Source organism: Terrapene carolina, unplaced genomic scaffold, assembly GCF_002925995.2.
Source record: "Terrapene carolina triunguis isolate 2854851 unplaced genomic scaffold, T_m_triunguis-2.0 Scaffold85, whole genome shotgun sequence".
Lineage (NCBI taxonomy): Eukaryota > Metazoa > Chordata > Testudines > Emydidae > Terrapene > Terrapene triunguis.
In genome coordinates, this window is record NW_020664436.1 from 22,677,784 (window position 1) to 22,703,694 (window position 25,911).

At 38.6% G+C, this 25,911-nt stretch overlaps 1 protein-coding gene across 7 annotated transcripts in view; it reads left to right on the forward strand.

Annotated features, from left to right (window-relative positions):
* The window catches only part of SIPA1L2 (signal induced proliferation associated 1 like 2), a 186,327-nt gene that overhangs the window by 122,948 nt on the left and 37,468 nt on the right, over positions 1-25,911 (forward strand). For 5 of the 7 annotated variants that reach the window (XM_029911018.1, XM_029911022.1, XM_029911020.1 and 2 more), the window contains 5 exons: positions 10,473-10,730; positions 14,155-14,250; positions 15,897-15,997; positions 16,545-16,648; positions 20,059-20,447. In XM_029911018.1, coding sequence (XP_029766878.1) covers positions 10,473-10,730; positions 14,155-14,250; positions 15,897-15,997; positions 16,545-16,648; positions 20,059-20,447 — 948 coding nt within the window. The remainder of the gene's footprint in view (positions 1-10,472; positions 10,731-14,154; positions 14,251-15,896; positions 15,998-16,544; positions 16,649-20,058; positions 20,448-25,911) is intronic. The other 2 variants (XM_029911021.1, XM_029911024.1) reach the window with 1 other exon arrangement.

Here is a 25,911-nt window from a genome sequence, read left to right on the forward strand (position 1 = left end):
TGAGGACTAAGTTATAGTAACATGGATTGACCTTCATTGTTTGGCCAATATTGTCCAGGTAGAATCTCTAGGCTTGATCCAAAGCCCATTGAAGTCAGCGGGAGTATTTGCATTTACTTCAATGGGCTTTGAACTATGCCCTCTGAGGAAGATGTTTGCATGCTTTCTGTGGCCCTGCTTGAAATCAGATAAAACATGCATGTTCATCAATAAAATCTGGAAGCTATTTCTGACCATATATATGTCTGCTAGTTATTTACTGGAATTTGTTTGGCTGTCTGACCAAAACACAACAGTTTCTCTGAATCAGGAGGATAGTCCTGTGGTGAAGGCACTTGACAGGGATTTGGAGGATACAGGTGCAGTCCCAGTTCTGCCATGATCTTCCTGTGTAACCTTGAGAATGTCCATTAGTGTCTCCATTCATCATTTTCCCACCTGTAAAATTTGAATAATTCTTCCTTTCACCATTCTGCAAGTTCCATCAAGCTCATGGTTGCCTCCACATGTTCCTTCAAATATTTTTGTGGGCATACTCGCTTGCTAAGGTGGAAAAAGTTCATGAACCCAGTTTTACAGTTCATAAAGGAAGATGAGGAATTTGGCTGGAAACACACAAATGAAGCAGAACAAGGAGGCAAGAGTCAAACCATAGATCAGCTGAGATCACTGGCATATCCATTTGGTTCTGAGAATTTAAGGAGCTGGAAGTTGAGCATTTTGAGTATGCTACAACACTTGTATTTTCATTTGGGGGAGGGATAGCTCAGTGGTTTGAGCATTGGCCTGTTAAACCCAGGGTTGTGAGTTCAATCCTTAAGGGGGCCATTTGGGGATTTAGTTGGGGATTGATCCTGGTTTGAGCAGGGGGTTGGACTAGATGATCTCCTGAGGTCCCTTCCAACCCTAATAATCTATGATTCTAAGATTTAGTTGTAGATCCAATTTAATTGTGATCCAAAGTACAACAGCCATGCTGAGTAACAGTCTCATTATGATGGTGGAATGTAATTGAAAAAGACAAGGCTTTCATGTAGTTATCAAGACAGCAGACTCTTAATCATAATATATAAAAGCTCCTTAAGTTTTCTCAAGAGCTTTACATTTAACTTTTAAGTATCATGTTAGCCTATTGTAACTCCTTCAGGGCGCATCTTAGAAGCCCTTCATGTAGGAGCTTGAATAACTATTGAAAGGTTTCAGAGGTTCATGGTTTTTAAAGCTGATAATGTATTGTTACAGACTGCTTCATAAGTGTATTAAACTAAAATGTTTGCAATATTATTTTAACACTGCAGATGACCACAGCTGCTGCTTTTTATGTGCGAAGCTGCAGTAATCAGCACTGTCAGGTGACTCGGAGTATTAGTTGTTCCAGTTAAGCCTGTAGGTGGTACTTTTATAAACCTAAAATTGCTATAGGTTAACACATGTTTTCTAAACAGAGGATCCTTAAATGTTTGAGTCCATCTATTTAGCTCAGAGGCCTGAGTACTAACCTACATGCCATTATGAAGGGGAAGAAATGTTCTGGCTTCTGATGTGTAGATCTAGAAACTGACTCTGTCATCTGTATTCTCCCTTCTGATCATATTTACTATCTAACTTTTTGAATCAGGGATCTCTTTTTAGTCTGTTTGTCAAAGCAATATGTTGGATGATATGGGGGAAAACTCCAGCAATTCCCTGCTTCTATTTTACATCATTTAAATATCTTCATAGGAGCATAAGGCTTAGCTTTGGTCTTTGCATTTAAAAAGTAGGTGCAAACGCTTTTGTTAAATACAAATGTCCACATATACCTTTCAAACAATGCAATAAAATGTAGCAAACAAAGGCTCATTAGCAACCCAGCTAAATGTTTAATAGTAAATTATATACGATTTCAGCAGTTCGCCAGGATAATTTTCTAGATCCAAAATAGCAGTGTCAATATTCGGCTGGAAACATACTAGTACACCTCTATCCTGATATAACGCTGTCCTCGGGAGCCAAAAAATCTTACTGTGTTATAGGTGAAACCGCGTTATATCGAACTTGCTTTGATCCACCAGAGCGCTCAGCCCCACCCCCCCGGAGCGCTGCTTTACTGCGTTATATCCGAATTCATATTATATTGGGTCGCGTTATATCGGTGTAGAGGTGTAGTTTATTTCACATGTCCCCAATACATGGAGTAAATGCAGTTATGACCTTATATTTCTGTAAACTGCAGTACTCTTTCTCTGTATGGTTGTTGTGAAGTAATAAAGTATACCATTCAATCTTAATACTTAACTGCTCTGATCTAATACACAAAAAACACCAAACAACATATTTTTCTTTCTGTGATTTCAAGGAAGATAATGTTCAAAAATACTTTGATATAAGCAATGTATTTACCTGTTTAAGTGACTGGGACAGTGTTGGATAACTCCACTGCTTCATATCGTTTTGTATGTGAAGTCCAATGTGTCCTTATTCAACTTATGAAAGTTGCTTGATTAGATCTGATAGTGATTTGAAATAGGGTTGTTTACAAATCTTTGTTTACAGGAACAATGTCTTGACTCACATAGTCATTGGTTAGCTGAAGGGACATATACTTCCGTTGAGGCAAGTAGCTACAAATCTGTACAAAACTTGGAAGTATTAATGTTAACTGAGAGAGGGGTAATTTGGTGATATAGCATGCTTTTAGATGTGGCAAACTAGATAAACATAATGGTCCTTCTGCACTTAAAATCTATGAAAATGTGGTTATAGCAGCTAAATTTAAAATACTTTTTTGGGTTTAAGGATGTGGAGAATGACATGTACATATTGTAGAAAGACCTTGTTCAAGTTACCAAACTAAGTGGTAAGATCAATATCTGGAAAAGCCTGAATTTGTAAGTGATGTTATCAGCTTAAAGCAAAAACTTCTCACACTCAGGATTCATGGGGGTGAGGGTGAGGGGGGGATGCAGGATCTTGGGGAATCAAATTAGGGGTAGTTTAGATAAGTTCACATAACCGAAGTTCCTAATCCAATAATGACCATCTATATAGATAATTACATCCCAAAAAATATATTAAAAGGGGTGGGTGGGTTTCAAACAGCCTGTCAGGGGCCTGTAAAGGGCTCCATTGTTTTTGTTTTTTTGTTTTTAACTTTACGTTCATGAAGAGCTTGGAAGATGAATTCTTACAGTCAACCATGATGTCTACCATGAACACCTACATGCACAAAAGTGGCCCTCAAAAGTGCAAGCTGCAGCGTGTCCATGAACAAAATCAGAAAAGTGCAAGCGGTCTACATATTTATTTTAAATATATTAAATTTGACCATGTTCCTGATGAACATTCAGGGCCGCCCAGAGGATTCAGGGGGTCTGGGGTCTTCGGCGGCGGGGGGACCCTGCCGCCAAAGACCCGGCACTTCGGCGGCGGGTCCCGGGGCAGAAGGACCCCGCCGAATTGCCACCGAAGACCCGGAGCGGAAGAAGCTCCGGGGGCCCGGGCCCCGCGAGAGTTTTCCGGGTCCCCCGGAGCGAGTGAAGGACCCTGCTCCAGGGGCCCCGAAAAACTCTCGTGGGGACCTCTGCGGGGCCTGGGGCAATTTGCCCCACTTACCCCCCCCTCTGGGCGGCCCTGTGAACATCCACGAAGGGTTCTTCCACTCTCACTTCTGAGCTTTCCTTAGATAGTGACGAGGTTGATTTGGGTTTATCAGTCTTGTGGGTCCCAAAGTCTCTCTGATTCAGGACAGAAAGTTGCCCATTGGTTGCTAGTGCAACTATTATGGACATGGACTCTGAAAGCAGTTTCATTATTGAAAGCGTGAAACAGAATTTTGACTTTCACAAGATAGAGCTGACTACTTGGTAGAAAACAGCCCTATTGTTAATTTAGAAAGACTTTTTACCTAGCAAATGCAAAGGAAAGCAAGAATTAAAAGTTTTGGTTCTTTGCTGGCTTTACACCTTATTAGGTGTTTTGACACTTTTGGCTGATGTAGTTTCACTCTTAAATTAAATAAATTAATGGAGATATCCCATCTCCTAGAACTGAAAGGGACCTTGAAAGGTCATCAAGTCCAGCCCCCTGCCTTCACTAGCAGGACCAAGTACTGATTTTGCCCCAGATCCCTAAGTGGCCCCCTCAAGGATTGAACTCACTTGGGTTTAGCAGGCCAATGCTCAAATCACTGAGCTATCCCTCCCCTCTTGCCTCCTTGTTCTGTTTCACTTGTTCGCTTTTCCAGTCAATTTCCTCATCTTCCTTTGTGAACTGTAAAACTGGGTTCACAAACATTTTCTACCTTAGTGAGAGAGTATGCCTATACATATGTTTGAAGGAACATATTGCGGCAGTCACGTGCTGGATGGAACTTACAGAATGGTTGGAAAAGGACTACACAATTGACAAAGGTATGCAAACTTTCTATCGGGTGCAGAAAGACATGAGGAGCAATATTTTGCCTCATTCGTTGGATATTTTGCTGTATTTAGGTGAGAGATATTTAGCTTTGACAGGTTCAGATGAGAAATTAGACAGTCCTCATAATGGTAAGTTTCTCGGTTTACTTGAATTGCTTGCAAAAATGATGGTGTGTTGAGAGATCACATGGAAGCCATTAAGGCCAGTACCGCAGAGATGACATACTATCAAAATTAATTTATCAATAGGATCACAAGAAAAGTATGACAGACTATTTTTGACAAGGTTAGGAAAGCTAAATAGTTATCTGTTGTGTTTGATTGTACTCCTGAATGGAACAAATGTTTCAGGTGTTAAGGTATCACGAGGTTCTGAAAAATGGAGTGAAGTTTGTTGAGAATTGTGTAGATTTCATGCTAGCCACGCCAAAACTGGGTAGCATATTAAGGAGATTATTTTAGAGAAGCTGAAAAAAGCTGGTTTAGATATGGCTGATTACAGTGCACAAAGCTATGACAATAGAGGTAATGTGGCTGCAGCATACAAACATATTCAAAATCAAATTAATCAGGTAAATCAATATACGTCTCTCAACCCATGTACTGCTCACTCACTGAATCTTGTAGAAGCTGCTGCAATGGTTGTTCCCTAAATTCTTCTATTTTTTGAATTGTTTAAAGATTGTACATCCTGTTTTCCACTTCTACTAGTTATTGGGATGTGTTGAAAAAGCATATTCGCATTATATTAAAATGCCAAAGCATGATAAGATGGTCAGTAAAGGTTAGGGTGACCAGATAGCAAGGGTGAAAAATCGGGACAGGTGCTGGGGACAATAGGCACCTATATAAGACACAGCCCCAAATACAGGGACTGTCCCTATAAAATAGGGACATCTGGTCACTCTAGTAAGGGTAGAGGCCATACATCCACTACAAAATCAGATTGAAGGTATTCTTGATACGTTAGGCAAGTTCAAGGTTTCACACAATCATACCCCAGAGCTTAAGTCAGAAATTGACAGCTTGCAAACAAATTTCAGAGTTTTCACTTTTGTTTTGTTTGAGATGTGGTATACTATCTTATGTAAGAAAGATAGGGTATAAAACAAACCTTACTTAAACAGCTGCTTAACTGATTACCCATACCACCTCTCTTAGGGATCTTTGAATTTTGATTGCTTTATTAAATGTAAAGGATTTGAAAGCTGAAATTAGTTTTATAGAGTTTATTAAACATCTTTAACAGCAGCCACTAATAGTATAGGATATAAGAAGACAAAAATAGTATTGGACTGTAATTAGAAAACTGGTTAATATAACCATTCAGATTTGCAAAATCAAATAACAACCGCAATACTATATAATACTTGTACTCAATCTTGGGAAAGTGACTTTGTTTAGATTTTTGACTGAGTCCCTCAGAGTAGGGGTTCCTTGTGTCAAATGGTTATTAACTCAATTGTTGCTAGTACAACAGAGGAAAAACCATCCAAAGGTGGAAAATAAAATAATTTGGTCAATTGCTTACATGTTAATTCACCAAGGTCTCCTTCTCTGTGGAGCTGCAGTAGACAACCCTTTTAACTAATTTCCTAATTAATTATATTAAACCCAGAATCTAACACTCCCAACCATCTAACATTACTTCTACATTTATGACAGACAATATAGACGGAGTGGAGTTCGAGAAGCTTGCACACATGGCCTCATTTTATGTCTGTATGCACCTAGAACATGAAGGGCAGTATAAAACCATTACCTATCATACATACGTGTTCTACAATCTTGGTTAACAACAGTGACTTGTTGAGTTTTAAAACTGCTTTACAACAAAATTGATTGGAATCTTTTACAAAACAAAGGCACACAGTAACTCTGTGACAATCTTTAGATCACATGCACAATACTAATTAGGTACCCAGTTTCAGGAAGTGATCAATTGACTGATTTGACCTGTCACCCAAGAGAAAGTCTGTTACTTTATCATCAGATCTTCGTTCAGCTGTCAGCTTTCAACTCAGTTATTGTTCACACCAGGAGTTGACAGTGCAAACACAGGCGGAGCAAAGGACAGACATGACTATAGTTTTTTCCCTGATGTGCTAGCAGGCAACCCAAATTGCTAGAAAATAGAAAGAGATAATTAAAGGTACCTGTCTGAGATAGGTACTTTGTCACCAGGAGGACTCCAGATGTCTGATCCTGGACTTCAGTCTTCTTCCTTCCATGTATCTTTGGCTTTCAGAAAGCAATGTGCTGAAGGAGACAGACCTGTTTTATTCTATTTCTGCTGGGTGGTCCAAGTTGGTTCCTTTTCTTGGAGGTACTGGTGTGGACCAATCAGATGGTGACCTGTTCTTCTTCCAAAGATTTGAAACATCCAACCAAAATGAGTCATCCTTTGTCACCATCCAATCAGGGAACAAGACATCACATTGGCTGTTCTTGCAACTGGGGCTGGAATTTTCCAGTATCTGTGTGCAACACATCTCTTCATACCAGCTTGTGTAAGACAAGCGAGGCCATAGCTTTGGTACAACTATCTTGGGACCATCTGTTTTACTCTGGTCAGCAACTTCATTCATTCCAAACATGGTCCATCCTTGTAGCTCCCAAACATCCATCTTAACATTTTTATTTCAACTGTATTCAGAATCTGCTCTTGTCTCTTCCCAGTCAGTACCCAGTACTTAGATCCTACAAAAGTGCAGCCCAATTACCATCTTGAAGATCTTACTTTTCAATTTAATAGGCATTCTCCTCTCACACATCACTCTGCTTACAGGAGTAAACCCTGTCATTAAAGTTTGCAATATTTTGCCCAAAGTTGGATCGCTTTATAGTCAACTTCCCTGTTATAAATATAATTTCATTTAATTACAATATTAGATTCCATCAGGTACCCAGTTTTTCACTACTGTATCTGTTAATATATAATATCTTAATGTTTGATATTACAGATGCTTCCCGACTTACGCAAGCGTTCCGTTCCAGAACGCCTTGCGTAACTCAAATTTTGCGTAAATTGGAAACGTATACCCGACAATTATGCCAACAACAAAAAACAAAAGAAAAACCCCTCCTATTTCTAGCTTACGGAACTTTTTCTGTAAGTGCGGATTTGCGTAAGTCGGGTTTGTGTAACCCGGGGGGTGTCTGTAATTTAATTTTTAGTTAATTCACTCACTCGTTCACAGACAGGGAAAAGGGGAAGTCTCTTTAGCAGCACCAGTGGTACACTCTTGTAAAAGGCTGCAGCAATTCTGAGTTTGCTCACACAGTCTGAAGAAATCTTGCTGTTAGACCTTAAGTTTTTATTCTCACTTCCATCTGTTCTATCTTTTTCTAAAACAGGCTTGATGTCTGGGCAATTCTTCAATAGTAATAACTCATAACTTTGGGGCCTTAGTTACTATACTGACCAAAAATGAATGTTGTGAGCAAAAAATTGCAGAGTCCAGATCTTGACATTCAAACGGCAGTTTACTTGGTGGTCTTTGCAATGCTTTATCAGATTTATGGGCTTCTGGGTTCATTGCTTCTGCTGCTTCATAGGCTGATAAAGTAGGGATTTTCATACAGTTCAAGGAAGGAGGAAAGTAATGCCAGGCAAACTTGCAAAGGATGAAAGGTCAACAGGTCCCAAAAACGTTGTTGAATGTGAGGCTTTCAGTCCCCAGTTAGACACAATATTAACACAGTTTGATGATAGGATGTGTAAATAGGATGCGATCATAAAAAGGGCTGCTTTTTTGACAGATGAGAAACTGAAGAGCCTCAACAACGAAGACCTAAAGAGGCATGCTTTAAGTTTAGCAAGCCAGCTAACCCTGGGGATTTAAACTGAGTACTGAGAATGAGATGGAGTTCTTTGCCACTTTTTGCAAGTGAATCTTTAAGGATGACTTGTAAACAAAGGCGCCCATTGATCTCCTTAGCTATATAGACAAAAAGTCTTTAGATGAGTTTCCCTAACACAGAAACAGCTCTGCATAGTTTTTGCTATCTTCCTGTAACCATAGCTGCTAATGAAAGGAGTTTCAGCAAGGTGAAATTAATCGAGACCTCGCTAAGCGTGTCCGTAGGGCAGGAAAGGGTTAAATGATCTGCTAGTTATTTTTATAGAGAGCTTGGAAGCAGGCGGGTAGACTGGGATGAGCTAATTAATGAGAATGCATCAGAGGAGGCTAGAAAGGTCCATTTGTAAAAGTACTCAGCAGTGATCGTGGGTTATTTATTATTATTTACATGGGGGGTGGGGCACAGCGGAGGCGGATTTGAATCTTCCAGCCAGGCGCAGAACATCCCTGGCACAGCATTGAGAAATGCCAAAATTCAGAAATCCTGGGATGTATTTCAGCGTACTCATGCGGTTACAGACCCTTCTGCTCCAGCTGTCCTTCTAGCCCAGGGGTTGGCAACCTTTCAGAAGTGGTGTGCCGAGTCTTCATTTATTCATTCTAATTTAAGGTTTCGCGTGCCAGTAATACATTTTAACGTTATTAGAAGGTCTTTCTATAAGTCTATAATATATAACTAAACTATTGTTGTATGTAAAGTAAATAAGGTTTTTAAAATGTTTAAGAAGCTTCATTTAAAATTAAATTAAAATGCAGAGCCCCCCCCGGACTGGTGGCCAGGACCCGGGCAGTGAGAGTGCCACTGAAAATCAGCTTGTGTGCCGCCTTCGGCACGCGTGCCATAGGTTGCCTATCACTGTTCTAGCCTGTCCTTGTCTCAGCCTCTTCCACCCCTCTACATGCCCCCTCTCTCTCTATGGACACTTGGTTGCTCAATCCTTGGCATTCTAATCAAGGTGCTTCCTCCTCACTGCCTCAGAACCAGCAGTGGGGAGTATTGAGATCACAGGAGAGACATTTCCCCTGCTCTCAGTTCCAGTGTCACAGCAGATGTGACCAGCAATTGCAGGGACAGTGCTGTTCAGCCCCTGCAATCCTGGTTTGGAAAATGCTCAGTGAAGATGGAATATCCAGAGAATGTAGTTGCTACTGCTGTACCATAATTTATTTTTCAACAAACTTGGATAAAGTAGTTAGCATCTGATAATATTTTTTTCATTTTATATACTTGCTGCAACACTGAAAATGAACATAGTATATGTTTTTTATTGTTAGAGTTTGATCCAGCAAATGCTGGAGCACCTGAGTACCTTTACACAGTGAGCAGTCCTATTAAATTGTATGCATAACTCACTTGTACAAAGTTGATCAGGTGCTTAGGCGTTTGCAGGATTGAGACTGAACGTTTTTGTATAAATTCTTAGATTTCCCTAAGAAATGTGTTTTGCTTTAGTCAGCAATGATGAATATACATGTTCTTTTCAAGAAACAGAAAAGCCTTTCTTAAGTTAAATAACTCATGTGATGAGGTAGTAAACTTGACTTATTTTAGCTGCACACTTCTGAGGCCTATATGTATAAAAGCAAATTTTCACGATTTCTCTGTTTATTTAATCTGTAGTATGAGTAGAAATGAGTTTAGTACACTCTGCCTGACATACACAGAGAAGTAATCAATAATGCCAGATACTACATAAAAGTATATAAGGTTGCAGGAAAAACTACACATTAAATATTTTTCAACTTGTATGATATTGTATAAATTGAGAAATCGTGTGTGATCGTATAATTTGACTTGTAGTGTGATTCGTACACACAAGGGAACAAAGTTAAGACTGCATTTGCAACCTTAATGTTGGCATTTCCTGACTTCTGCGTGCTTAACTGTGCAATCTTTATAGTTTTCAGATTTTATTTTGTATAATGCAGAATTTAAGACATGGATTAACTTTTAGTATTTTATATTGCTTTTTCACTTTGAAAGACAGACATCTGAAACACTGGCTTCCACATAGTAGTGAATAGTTTAAATTATTTTTTTGTCAGATAAGTGGTTTATTTTTTGAAGTGTGCAAAAGACAATGCTATATGGGGATGTTTTAGCATTTGTAAGAAAAATATACCCATACCTTTTATGGTAGAAAGATTGTTGTTGGTTTTTTTTTTCCCCCTCCAATAAGATTTATTGGCATTTTTATTTGCCCTGCAGGGGTTGTTCAGAACTATGCCGAATCCCCATGGTGGAATATAAACTCGACAGCGAAGGCACCCCATGTGAGTATAAAACTCCTTTCAGAAGGAATACTACTTGGCATCGGGTGCCGACTCCTGCTGGGCAGCCTCTTTCTCGTGCATCTCCAATCCTAGGAACATCTGACAGACTGCAATGCCAGCAGCTTCTTCAGCAGGCTCAGACAGCCATTCCTCGCAGCACTTCCTTTGATAGAAAGCTGCCAGATGGTGCAAGGTAATATACTCTGCATTTAATTCCTGTCATTTTCCTAAATGCTTCACTTGTAAACCTCTGTTTTTAGGCCTTGGTATGAAGTTATTTTTAAAGGCTTTTTCGATCATTCATACATTACTCTGTCGGGTTTTAACAGGGATTTAAGTTTGAGATTAAGTGCCAAAGTAAACCCAGTGAACCACAGTTCATCCTAGTTGAAACAAATGACATCTGGGTTTAGTGATAAGTGATAGTGTACAGTAGTACTACTCATAACTAGAGATGGGCAGAATTTTGTGGACTAATAGTTTATTCACTAAACAATGAAGTTTCTGGTAGACCAAAGCTATCCATGAATTCAGCTATCCCACTCAAATTAGGTTGAATTTGGTGAATAGTTTTGCGTCCCCTCCCCCCCAATAAAATAAATAAATACAGCAAAATGTTTTGTTTGACATTTCCAAAACATTTTGACTTTTCATTTTGAAATAATCTTTTGTTTCAACATTTTGCTAGATTTATTTTAGAAAACAAAAAGATGTAAAAACCAGCTGAAAATGAAACAAAACAAAAAAATTTGTTTCTGGTCAAACAAAACATTTTTTCACTTCAGCAAGAAAAACCTCCTTTTCAGGTTGGCAGCTCTCCCCAAAATGTTCTAGATTTTTCAAACTGAACAATGAGTGATTCACTCATCACTATTCATAACTTCACCCCATGAGGACTACCAGCCATCCCCTTCAACCCCAAATCAAATGAAACAGAAGCTGACTGGCTACTTTTACTCTAAGTTGAGGCACAATCAGTGACGTTACGGAAACCTATTTAGATGAGTGATAAGCATAAATAAAAACAAACCTGTCTCTTGCAAAATGAATGGTTTAAGCTCATTCTTGTATTATGGACACAGTTTCAAAGGATTCTGTAATTCATTACCAGTCCTTATACTTTGCTTTTTTCCCACTGTTTATTAAACAAAAGAGAACTTGTGATGCAAAGATATCAAACCTCTTATATTATGGTGAGGTATTTTAAAGGTAATTATAAATCATTTTACTCCTACTTCTTGAAAAGGGGTACAACTCTTTTTTTTAAAAAAAAAAAAAGCTATGTAAATGCATTTGACTCTTTACATTATTTGGTGAGAATTAATTAAACAAATTTGTTTCTTAAACAGAATTCTTTCCCCATTAATTTCTTCTTTGTTTGGATTTGTCCCTCCTTTATGCCCTTTTCCCCTTAAACCATACAGTTTTTCTAACCTCCAAGCAAAACAGATCTCATGACTGAAATCTCCTAATTTGTATAAAAGTCTAAAATTTGTCATGTATTGGTTTTGAAAATTTCTGCCCCCGCCCCCAAAAGCATAAATTATTACTGTACTTAAGGAGAAATAATTGACAGTATTTTTACATTTTGTTTAAAACACGCACAGTTAGACTATTAGTCATAGTAATGCACATTTTAAAACTTGTCCTTAGGGAAAGAAGGTTCTGAGTTAATGGTTTGCATATTTTACATCTTGTTTCAAAAATGCATTTTATCTAACCACACTTAATGTTAGATGACTTAAGATCACCTTGCTTGACCCATTCTTGTGTTCCTTGTTAAAGTCCAATGTTAAACAGGCAGTTGTACTGAATATCTAATTTTCTGGATTTGTGAAGCTCTGTTAGAAAACAGTACTTATTTTATTAATTGTTGAATAAATATTTGCTATTAATTTCCACAGCACATTACAAACATAAGCATTCATAACTAAGTGAAGCACATGCATACATAATTTGCAGGACTGAGTCCTTAAATATAGTGAGCCATTGCTTTCCCTGAAAAGCTTACTATATAATAGAAATAGGACAAGTTTAACAAAGACAAAACATTGGATAGCAGTTCAGGAGAGGCAGGGTGGGGAGATTAACGATGACAAGAAGGGAAAACAATTTGCTTGTGGAGGTGAGGTTTTAAAAAGGGATATAGAGAAGAGAGATGGTACCTAATGGCTGAGGACTCTTCCAGACATGGGAAGCAGCATGGTAAAATCCACGAAGTAGAGAGTTGGGAAGATGAATAAAAAATGGTTTGGAACTAGCCTACGGCCTTAGATACTGAGTAATGAAAAATAGGAGAGGTATTATATAGGACCTTGTCGGTGAGGATGAGAAACTCAGATTTACTGTGGTCAGCCTACGAAGCCAATAGAAAGTTTCTAGGAAATAGGTGATTACTTTAGAAGCAGCATTTCAGACAGTTTGGAGAGGAGTCGAGGCTAGGAAGGGCAGTGAGATGAGACAAGAAGGTTACAGTAATATGGGAGATAACTAGGTTAAGAGAAATGCGGATTATATAGCACCAGGGACAATGAGAAAAGGGTGAATTTTAGAGATTAAAAAGGAAAAAATGACAGAAGTTAGAAACTGGATATGTGAAGGAAATGGGAAAGGAAAGAAGGATGAGGAGTCAAGATTATGGAGTTGGGAGACAAGATAGTGGAGTTGTAAATTGGCAATGAGAAGCAAGGTGAAACAGAGCGATTTAAGGAAGAATTTGGCGATTATATTTCAAATAGCTGGAAATACAAGAATTTTTGTAAGAGAGACAGTTAACAATGTGAGACATGATGATCTTTAAAAATATAATAATAAAATTCCCTTTAAAATGCCTTCATATTACCCACATACTGTATATGAAGGATGACCTAGTTCTCAGTTGGATGAAGGTACTTATATTATGCATTCCATAGTGTAATCAAAGCCCTTACCCTTTCTGGTACACCTCTACCCCGATATGACGCTGTCCTTGGGAGCCAAAAAATCTTACCGCGTTATAGGTGAAACTGTGTTATATCGAACTTGCTTTGATCTGCCGGAGTGCGCAGACACCCCCTCCCCCCCCGGAGGGCCGCTTTACCACGTTATATCCGAATTCGTGTTATATCGGGTCGCCTTATATCGGGGTAGAGGTGTATATCATAGTACATGTTAGCAATTGTTTCTGGGTGGGAAGGCACTTTTTTTCATTGTGGGAGTTTCCCATATTCAAAACTGAGCAAAGTCCTGCTTTGTTTACTCATGCAAGTAGATCTATTTGTTCAAATGAGGCTACTTATATCAGTAAGGAGAGTGGGATTTGGCCATTAGTCTGTTAAAACCTAGTCTGTCCTCTGCTTTTGTGTTTCATGGTGTCTTTTTAAGATTTACATATGGAAATATCCTGCCAATAACAAACTGGGAAATATTATTTTCTAAAATGCTTAAATGACATGAATTGTAAGAAATAAGTCTAACTGTAAAATCCCAATAGGAATATACGTAAAGTATTCAAACTGCAATCTGTATGCCTCATTTTTAATTGTAAAAATGAATTTATTTGTAAAATAAATAAATAACAGTCCAGTTAAAGATGTTGAAACTCCACAAATACCTCAGTGCACTGTTAATGATTCTAGTCAACATTACAGAAGTTCACCGAGCAACCAGTCCTCCTCCAGTGACCCAGGACCCAGCGGGAGTAGCCAGTGGAGACAGCAAGTGGGATATGACGGGTACTGGTGATTTTATATCTCACTGCAACTCCCATAAATAATTCTTTATGAAACAGAGTTTATGTACAAGCTAAATATTAAATAGTCCCATTTGCAATGGAAATGTAGTTTTAATAGAGGGTATCACAGCCCTAGTCTGATCTGAGATGCCTCAGTGTAAATCAGTGGTGGTTTTTCCAGATTTGCACCACTGTAATTGAGTTCAGGATTTGGTCCTCAAACTAGTGTGGAAAACTTGTGAATTTCTACCCACAAATTGAGATTCCTTGCAAATTAATGAGGATCAGGAAAAGTGCTTGTGATAAGGTACTTCCCTAAGTAAACAGGAAGCAGTGAGTTACAGATCTCTCATGCAATCTGTATGGAAACACAGTTTGGGAACCAAACTAGTTAGTGCTTTAGTGCTGGATTAGGACAGCCTAAGTGCAGGAACCAGATTGTGACTCAGTTCCGGTCTGGTTTCTACTTCCCCTTTGCTTTAGTGGGGTAATATGCCAGTCCTTTTGCTGGTGCAAATTATTTCTCCCTCTGCATTTGCTCCAGTGACATCTACTTCCTAGCCACTTGCATGGGGGGCTGAATAGTATCCCAGCAGCAGCTGGTCTCTTTCCCCAGGCAGGCTCCAGCAATATGGGTAGTTCTTTCACATGAGTGTAATGGGGCTTGTTACTTCCCCTTACTTCCCTGCAGAGGAGGAGTCACAATTGTGAATTGTGAATTCACTCTTAGTGAATAGGAACCCCTTCACAAAAGTATGTTAAATGTTTAGGGTCACCAAAAAGTTAACTCACTCAATTCTGCTACCTATTTTCTATGTGAGATCTGTTCTTCATTACCGTGAATGTTGCACTTTGGTTGCATGAATCTACTGCTTGGTAACATTTTTGCTGTTAAATATTGAGATACAGAAATACACAAGCTGCCTAATTTAAAAACACTTGAGACATGCTACTCAGAGTTAATTATGTTATTTTTATAATAAAATATGGACACTGAAATAATCTTCTTGTCTGTTATCAGCAGAATATTGCCTTGACATGTTCGATTATGTGTAAAATATCCCATGTAGCAGATATGTGTAGTGTCTTGGAACGTGCTCAAGGAATTTCAGATTAAGAGGGCCTGACATCTGTGAAAGTGGAAATGTTTCAAGTAATGGATTTAGTACTGAAGTGTGTAGAGGCATCAATTCCAATTTTGAATAAATGGCAAACTTTCAAACCTCTGTTCGGTAGATGCAAAATATGTTGTGCACCCATTTCATTAGTAGAATCCTGCATTTGCACATCCTGTCAGATATTTGTGTGCATAGAAGTGGGAATTGGTCCATGGAACAGCTAGTTGATGCATTTTCATGGTCCATCCATTGTATGGGGCTTTGAATGTTTGGCCCCAAAAATGTAGGGGTTTTTAATTTAGCATTGTTGTTTGTTTATAATTAATCCTAAATAGTGTTCTGCCAAGAAACATACACTTAGATATTTTTACTTAGAGTAACAAGTTTCCCAATGCTATTTGCTTGCTGGGTGGTGATGATTGTTTACAGTTAATGACCTACAAAGATTTTTACCTTGGAAAGTTCCTTGTGGGATAATCAGTTTTGTAGTTAAGAAAGAAACAACTTGATTGTCTGCTTATGTTACAAGGTGCCAATCCCCTTTACTTCATGAACACCAAGGTTCAGGTCCACTGGAGTGTGAAGGAGGCAGAGAACGAGAGGAAACTTCAGAAGGAACCAGATATGCTGGTAATAATAATACCATATATTAAAAGTAAATAATCTTCCTAGGATATACAAGTAAAGTTAACTACTGGTTCTGATGATTATCCTAATTTCCATTTATATAGAGCCTTTCATCCCAAAGGATCCTAAAATGCTTCAAAATGAATGCAGTATCAGTGAAATGCAGCCCACCTCTGAGGTGGTAAGAGGAAACTAAACACGCAGTATAACAGTCAGAATAGGATAGATTTTGGCCAAAGAACACTTGAGGCAAATTCTTACTCTTTTATAGGAAGTGCCATGGAATATTTAAAGTAGGCTCAGAACAAACACTTTGATTTCTAAGGTCTCATTCAAAAGCCTCACACAGAGTGGACTGCATAGAAGTCTATTTAATTATTTTGGAACAACAAAAGGGTTAGGAAAGTCTGCCAAGGTTTGAACCTGTGATTTCACAGGGTTTAGTTGTCTCAAACCTGATGCTTAAAGCACTGAGCTATGTGCTTTTTTCTTTGTACAGTATGTTCATCCTTTTAGAACTCAGAAATTAAAACACAATTATTTATGGCAGAAACGAAGTGGCATGCACCATCCACCAAAGTCTTGAGTTCCTACAAAGACCGGGCTTTACCAAAAGAAGGCAATGGCAAGGATTCGCCAAGCAAACTTTCTCATGTAAGTCTGTTCAAACTTTTCTTCTACTGTTAAAAACTTGGGTCTGAAAAGACGCTTGCAAGAATCTTAAATGTTTAAAATACATTTTAATAATTCCTGAAGTACAGTTTGGAGTTTGAGAGGCTAATAGTATTGTGCATAGCTATGCAAGGATCTCTGATTCAGGACTGGATGCAGTATTCTCAAACTAAGTACATTAAAAAGGTCATGTTCTGGTTTCTGGGACATTGCAGGGATAAAATCCTTACTAATGTAAGCATCACTCTGCTGTCTGACTAGAGCTTCATTTACATTGGTTTGCTCAGTCTTAGGAGCACCTCCCATTATACACATTACATTCATGCATATCATTTCTTGACATGTTGTATGGGATACATATGTACTATAATTATCAGCAATCAGCTTTCTTCTTATTTGGGCAAAGGTTCCACCTCTAAAGACTGTATCTAGTTAAATGTTGTTATATTTTTGTGCCTTTTTAATTGTGGGTGTGAAAGTGGTGGCCTGTTGTTTTTTTGGTTGTTTTTTAATGATTTCCAGCTGGATTAAATTGTGTGCACTGAGAAATGTCAGAACTGGTAAATAAGGGCTGCCTACCAATATTGTGTAAACTTCATTAGGATTAGAAGTTAAAAGTTATTAAACAGATTTATTTTCTAAGTATGATACAAATGCTGTGGCTGCCTTAAGAAAAGACACATAGAAGTTGAAGTATTGGATCAGATAATTGGTCCACCTTCTTCAGTACCTTGCATTTAATAGTGGCCAGTGTCTTATGATTTAGGAAAAGGAAAAAAAACACTAGTAAAGTGCCATGTTCCCTTAATAGCATTTTGTATGTTTGTAATACAAAAGTCTTGCTAGATGTACCAGGAAACTATATGATACTACTTGTAAAATAATATCAATAAGGTTATGGGGCCAGATTCTCAGCTGGAGTAAATTGGCTTTCTGATTTATACAGGCTGTGAATCTGGTCTATGATGTTTGAAAAAAAGACCCTCGTAATGCTGTAGTGTACAGTACTATACAATCCGACACATGGGGGAAATTACTTCCTGATGTTTTCAGCAAGGAGAAGTTGTCCAGAAGTTTGAGGATTGAATCACTGTGTAGAATGAATAACATTAAACTCAGTACCAATACCTGAGATACTGTTCTATTCACTGAACTTCATACATTTATTATGACTTGGTTATATGTATTTGAATGCAGCACAGTATTACTCTATCCTTGAATTACTCAATCAGTCACTTAATACAAAACTGAGAGATGCCTATCCAAAGCATAAGAACATAAACATGGTCATACTGGATCAGATCAATGGTCCATCTAGCTCAGTATCCTGTCTCTGACAGTGGCCAATGCTAGGTGCTTCAGAGGAAATGTGCAGAACTGGCAATCATCAAGTGATCCATCCACTGTTGTCCACACCCCAGCTTCTGGAACACAGAGGCTAGGGACACTCAGAGCATGGGTTGCATCCCTGCCCATCCTTAATAGCCACTGATGGACCTATCCTCCATGAACTTATCTAATTTTTTTTAACCCTGTTATAGTTTTGACCTTCACAGCATCCTCTGGCAAAGAGTTTCACAGGCTGACTGACTGTGTTGTGTGAAGAAATACTTCCTTTTGTTTGTTTTAAATCTGCTACCTATTAATTTCTTTGGGTGACCTCTAGTTCTTGTGTTATGTGAAGAAGTAAATAACATTTCCTTATTCACTTTCTTCACACCAGTCAAGATTTAATAGACCTCTATCATATCTATCATATCTCCTCTCAGTCGTCTCCTTTCCAAACTGAAAAGTCCAGCTTTTTAATCTCTTCTTATATGGAAGCTGTTCCATACCTCAGTCACTTTTGTTGCCCAGTTCCTTGGATTGTCCGTTGCTGGAGATGAGCACTAAATGAACAACTTTATATTTTTCAGGAACAAATGTTGCTGTTTAGGATATCATGCATATCCACCTCAGTATCTTTGCTCTTCAGAAATCTTGGATATCTTGTCCTGGTGATTTACTATACTTGAGTTCTAATTGCTCCATGACATGTTTAGAGATCGGTCGCTGTTAAGGCCACATTGAGATTCCCTATGAAGAGTAGCCTTGACACATGGAAATACATGACTCTGAGCTGTAGTTGAAGTTTGGTTGGTGTAGCTCAAGAGGAGAGCATGCAAAGGTGCCAGCTGTTCGCCAGCTCACCCCAATCCTCTGTGCCAGTTCCAGTGCCAAGCAGGTACTGGTATAAACTAGAGCAGCCTGAATGAAGCTTTTTCTGGGACTGATACTTACTTTGCTCCTTCCTGTGGTTTTTTTACTTCCTGAAGGCTTCCTTCCTTCCTAATGGTTTCTTTCCTCTTTGATGCCATGTTGCATTTGTGGTCCAAACTGAAGCACTTCTGCGCTAGACAACTCTCTAACAAATCCTAGCGCATCCCATCCCTAGAAACCTGTTCATTTGCATTTCCAGCATCTAGTTCCCTTATAGTGAAGTTGAAAATCATCTCCAAAAGTTTCATAATGCACTTAAACCCCCTCTTTTTGTAGCAACTTTTCAAACAGACACTGAGACTTGTTAATTCTCAATGTGCAGTTAGTTGAGGCAGCCTTTTCAAAAGGGCTACCTCTAGCAGCTTGGTGTATAAGAAAGGATTATCCTTATGTACATCTGCTGGAAGGGAAATCTAATTAAAAATAGTCGTCTACCCTCCCGCTTTCCTTCTTACCTAGGCTTTATCTGGCTTGGTCCTGGCTATCTTGCCTCACGGGTAAATGAATTCAACTCTTTATAAAATCTCCTCAAATTTTCTACTGATGCAACTGTCTGACACAGTTCTTCTAGTCCAGCAGTCATACTGAGCTTGAACCCCCAGAGGTTCAAGTCACTTGCATCTGGTACACACATGCCACTTGCCTTCATTTCAAGCAGTCATACATGCTGCACCTGATCCAATAAACTGGATAGTTCATCTACTCTGAGAGAGGATAACAGTAATTCAATCTCCATTGTTCTCCAGAACTGCAATAGAACCTAATTCAGTGGTTTGTTGTTCATTTTAACTATCCACAAATGATAGTTTATGGATGCAAGCATGTCAGAATCAAAGAATTTAAATGTGAACATGGGATTTGCCATACGAGATCAAACCAATAGTCTAAAGTCTATTGTACCTACCAACACAATAGGCTTTTGGAGGAAAGAAAAGCCCCATAATACACCTAGGCAATTGTGCAGTTCACTTCATAGAAGCTGGTTGCACATTTAGCTTCTTTTGTATTTGGTGTTTGTATTTAACGATGCTGTGAAAAGTATTAAATGCAGGCTAAATGACCTTTGAATAAAGAAAATTAAGTAACCTTAAACGAAAGTAAATATTATTTATAAACTTCTTTTTTTTTTTAAGATTGGAGACAAAAACTGTTCCAGTCACTCCAGCAGCAATACCCTGTCCAGTAATACATCGAGCAATAGTGATGAAAAGCACTTTGGCTCCGGAGACCTGATGGACCCTGAATTGCTTGGATTAACATATATTAAAGGGGCTTCTACTGACAGTGGAATTGATACAGCTCCTTGTATGCCTGCTCCTCTTATGGCTCCTTTACACCTTGCTGGCAGCAGGTCTGGGGTACATAGTCGGGCTGAGCAGTGGACTGAATCTTCTGAAACTCCTGGGCAAGATGATGAACAAGCTAAAATTTATGCTGTACATAGCTATGCTTCTGCCATTTCTAGCAGTCATACAGCTGAAGGTAGCATGGGAGACCTCAGTGAAATATCCTCTCATTCTAGGTATGTGTGTTTTCTATACAAATTATGTGATTCAATTAGTGACTGAGAGAATTTGCTTTTGTTTATGCTCAACGTTTCTGTTCCTTGAAAATGTGCTTATTAATTTTATTTTTTTATATTTTACTACATATATGAGAAAACCAACAAAAGGCTTTCCCTCACCTTCCATGAGTCTGTTACAGAGGGTGTGTGTAGGGTGTGTCTGTGTGTGTATGAATTTCTATTTAAAAATCTAATCCAGGTGTGTTAGTTACTAATTTTTTTAAAATTTTTGTGTAAGAACATTTAGTATCTTTGGGGGAACACAGAATCTGTTCAGTATATATCACTCCTTTGAAATTGATTGACCCACCTTGAAAGGCATAATAACCTACAAGTATATTGCACTTTTTCCCCAAAGAACCCCAAAGCACTTTTACCCTTTGAGATGAAAATGCAGTACCTGTTTAATGGCACTTGATTACATTGGACAAACATTTAGGACAGGAAGTGAAAACATCCATATCAGTTTGAACTGAGTAGAGGGTGTTTAGATAGCAAAATGGTGGGCCATTGTTTCAGTGAAGGCCAGTTCAGAAAATGGTGTCAAACTTGCGCTGTAGGGCCCTTATGAGTATTTTTGGAGAGGAAAGACTTTCCAGTAGGGCCAGAATGAAATGCTACTATGATATTTAGTTGTCATACTATAGTGACACATGATGAGGAGTACAATCTGCTTCACGTTCACTGAGAATTTTGTGGGGATAACCAAGCACCCTGGAAAATCAAAGTGCCTTCCCCTTTATTGCAGCCTGATGTGGCGGCACCTTGTAGATTCCTCCTTCTCCTATTTAACAGAATACTTTCATTCGTGATTTTCAAAGGGCTTGCCTACATGGGAAAATTTTACAGTTGTACCAGTATAATTATACTGATATAGTTAAACCGCTATAGTTATACCAGGATAAGTCCTTGTGTGGATGCTATTATCCTGGAATAAGAATGTCTTTTTTCAATTTAGCTTAAACCACTTCCAAAGCAACATAAATTAAATTGGAAAAAAAGCATGCTTATACCAAAGTAAGGGTGTCCACACTAGGAATTGTACCAGTATAACTGTAGGCTGTTTAAATTCACATCTTACCTTACATTGGTACAACTTTCCCCATGTTGACAAGTCCTAACTCCCTTCACAATCACACACCTCAATTCTGGATGCTTTACAGATACCTCAAAATCCTTCAGTGCGTTGCCCCCAGTGAACCTCATGTTTGCTGTGAGCCTCAGATTTGTTTGAGCCGAATCAGCCCTGCATTCAGTACTGACTTGCATGGATGAATGTCAGCTGCTACTCATCACCATTTCCTATTATGTGTTTGTGGAGGTCTTCCCAGAAATGTACTGAGATGATCTGTCCCTGTGTAGCTTGTGCGGCCTGTCAGGATCACAGCACAAGGTGGCATAGCTGCAGGGCCCTAAGTGTTCTGGGGTTGTGGGATTAATTGGATAAAGCATGTGTTATTTATGTATTGCATAATACAACATTTTCTAATTTCTTAATCAAGAGAATAACAAAATAGGATAGCATTGTAGGAGTATTGGGAGAATAAACACCTGCCTCACGGGGGTGTTAGGAGAATACATTCATTAATATTGGTGGAGTTGTTGGATAATACAATGAGCACCATAGAAAAACCTACTCATAAATAAGTATATAGTTTATTCCTTGAGAATCCCATTGTATTGTGACACTTCAGTTCAGCAGCATAGCTGTTAAGATGGAATGAATAAATAAATAAATGAGTCTATCTATACTCTGTCCTACTGGCAATGAAGTGATCATTAAAATATTGGAATGGGTACAAAATAAGTTTGTCAATTAGTAAAATATCAGCACAGTGTGTTTATATTATTAATGTTAATTTTGCATTAGTATCACTGCCTCTATTATTCCAATTAATTTAAATAACTGTAATAGCTTCAGAAAGAAACCAATCAAGTTAGCTTGGCACCCCTTTCTCTGATTAGCACATTTTTTCAAGAAGCACTTGGCTGCACATGCTCTTTCAGTACAATACAACTGATGACATAAGGATTTAATGCTATAGCAATCAGATATAATTCCACTGGAAATATCTGTTTCTTTATATTGGTGTATAGTGAAGCTGCATTGCATACCTTGCTCCTTAATTTAAATTAATATGTTAGATGCCTGGCAAAATGTGTATATGTTGGATTGAATTTGGTGGATTTTGCTGTCTGCCCTTTGACTATAAATGAAATTTGTGTACAGTCCGTGTGTTCTAAAGCGAGTTGTGTTGTGTGAGAGGATTTATACAGCTGGTCGCTTTTATCTTCCCATTTTCTGGTGTTTTTGAAGGTGCTGCTTTTGAATGTATGTTGAAGTCTTTTGCTTGGTAAGATGGAGTCATTTAAAGGGAAATTATTTGCGCATTTTTGTTCCTCTGATTTGTCCATTTTCAATGCACACCAGTACAGGAAAAAACAATGAGTTGCATTCCACATCCTCCCTCTGTGTGCTATGTATTCAGGAAATTTGTCTCATCTAATTTCATAAGCATTTTCCTAAGAAGATACAGTAGTGTACAGGCAGGAAGAAAACTCGATAAATACTTTCAAATATTGAATACTATATACATACATAATAGAATACAAACTCTGGAGATACAGTGGGCTGAAATAGATTTCTGAAGAATAGAATAGAAATAATTATTTGCATAGCACTTTAAATATGTAAAATTCCATACAGACATTAAATAATCTTCAATCCACCTCCGTGAGGTAGACAGGAAAATCTATTCTTGTTTTGCTGCTGGAAAAACTGATATGCAAAGAGTTCACATGACTTATCTAAGTCAGTGGCAGAGCCAGTTAAAACTCAAGAGATCATGACTATCCCTTCAGGGTTGTCCAATCTCACTTTGGTAATATTTTTTTAAAAATATCTGCTCCTAATATGAGTGCCAAATGATGTTACTATTTAAAAAAAACACACCATAAATTGTATTTCATGTGGGTTAGCTGTTTTAGGTATAACTTATGTAAATGTCCTCTTCAAATGAGTTTTGTCACAAACCATACTTATAGATATTTAAACACTTTTAAGAATCTGATGTACTGTAGCCAAACAAGCTTTAAGAAATGAGTCTTATTTCACAGCTGTAATATTGCTACTGTGAAATACGGTGTTTTCATTATTTTAATATGTAAATGAATTGTGTTCTGACTGACAAGTCACCCCAATGCCAAATCCCTCTCAGTATGATAGTCTATAACTGTTCAGAATTTGACTAACACAGTAGGGTTCTGACCTGATTGAGACTTTTAGGTATTACCACAGTATAAATGTTTAATAATAAACATTTTCTGTAACTATAAATATCTAATAAATTAAAACTTAAACAAGAAACAAACCAGCAGGTTGGTGGAAAGCTATTTCCTATATAAAAAATTCAGTGGTTCCTTGTTAAAATTGTATGCTGTTTATTAAATGGATGAAATACAACCCAGGAATGCTGTTGAGTATAGACGTATTGGGCCTGATTCTACCACCCTTTATTCATATTGAGTAGTCCCATTGAAGAAAGTATTAATCTGCCTGAGTAAGGGTTTCAGAATCAAGCCTATTGTGTGTAATGACATCACAAACTATCAGATCCCTTTGAAATATGTACAGCCTTGTTTTTCACAGCTGTGTAATTGTCTATCTTGCTGTCTCATTTTTTAAATTCTAATTACACCCTTGGATTACCAAATACAATCAGGTTACTGTAGCTGAAACAGTTTCATTTAGCCTCAAAAGTTTTGCATTCCTACCTTCCTAGCTAGTCAATAGTCTTGGACTCAAAAGCTAGTGACTAGCATGCCACTGGATGAGGCAAGGTCATACTGAACCTGTAACCTGAGATAGTGAAGCCTCTATATACTTTAATTTTGATGCTGTAACAAATATATGGCAAAAAGTTCCCTCTGATACTTCTCTCTCCTATCGCAAGATCCATCTTGCTAACCTCCAGCCATGGCTTACCCCCAGCATCTGTTGCCTCCATTCCTGCTCTCGCAATGAAAAGCATCTCTAGTAGAAATCAAGTGACCAGGCCAACTTCCCACACCACAGATTCATTCTCTTTCAATTCTGCTGTCTTCCTAAACAACTCTACTTTTCCAACTTAATTGAATCTCATGCCTGCAATACCAATTGCCTTTTCAGCACCTTTAACTCACTCCTCAAACCTTCACCTCCTCCCGCCACTCCTCTCTGCACGCTATCTCGCTGATTTCTTTCAAGAGAAAATTGATAAAATATGACATGACGTTTCCCCTCCCTTGGCTCACCTTCCCTTCCCCCTTTTCTTCCCTTCTCCTCTCCTCCCCACCTCAAACTTTCTTTTCCTCCTCCTCCTCCTCCGCTGGCCACGGAGGCAGAAGATTCTCATCTGCTCTCTTCCACTGTCCTCTTGCTCCAGTGACCCCATCCCATCTCCTGATCTCTCTGTGGGGGCCCACTCTTATTCCCTCCCTTACTCTTCTCCTTAACCTCCCAGTCTCCTCTGGTTGTTTTCCCTCGCAATACAAACATGCTTTAGTTTCTCGCATCTTAAAAATACAAACCTTTGACTCCACTTTCCTCTCCACCTACCACTTCTTTTCCCATCTCCATTTAATTTCTAAGTTCATTAAACGTGCTGTTTACAGTCACTGTCTGGAGTTTCTCTCCAATTCCATCCTAGACTCTCCAATCTGGCTTCTACCCTTGCACTCAACTGAAACAACTGTCACCAGATTCTCTAAAGACCTCTTTTTAGCCAAATCTCAGAACCAGTACTCCATCCTCATCCTGCTTGACCTGTCAGCCACTTTTGACACAGTCAACTGTGCTCTTCTTGAAATCTTGTCCTCCTTTGGCTTTCATGACTGTCCTGTCCTGGCTCTCCTCTTACCTCTCTAATTGCTCCTTCTGCATATCCTTCGGGAGATCTTCATCATCCCCCTTCCACTTTCTGTGTGGGTATTTGGAGGTAAATCTGCAACAGGCTGTTCCCTGCTCCAGCAGGGGAATCCAGAATCCGATGAGGCTGAGGAGCTGCAATTCCAGACACTGCTCTTACAACTAGAGCCCCCAATTCCCGCTCCTCACCAAATCTTCTCCTGGAGTAGTGGTCAGCATGTGTCAGATTCCTTCTGGTTTGCTACTGATCACCTTTAAAGTTACCCACTCACATTTTCTAACAAGCATAATCCTGCCCATGGATCATCTGGCTACAGATGGGAAGTGGGGGCAACTAAGAGAATCAGAGAAAATTAGGGGAAAAAAACATAGTTGTTATACTGTCCACTGAGGGTGAAAAAGTAATCTACAGTAATGGGTAATGTCTCCAATACTCAGCTTCACGCTTTATATCCCAGTGTTGATCATTTTTAATAATTGAATGTTGATGCTAAGTGTGTGTGTGTGTGTGTGTGT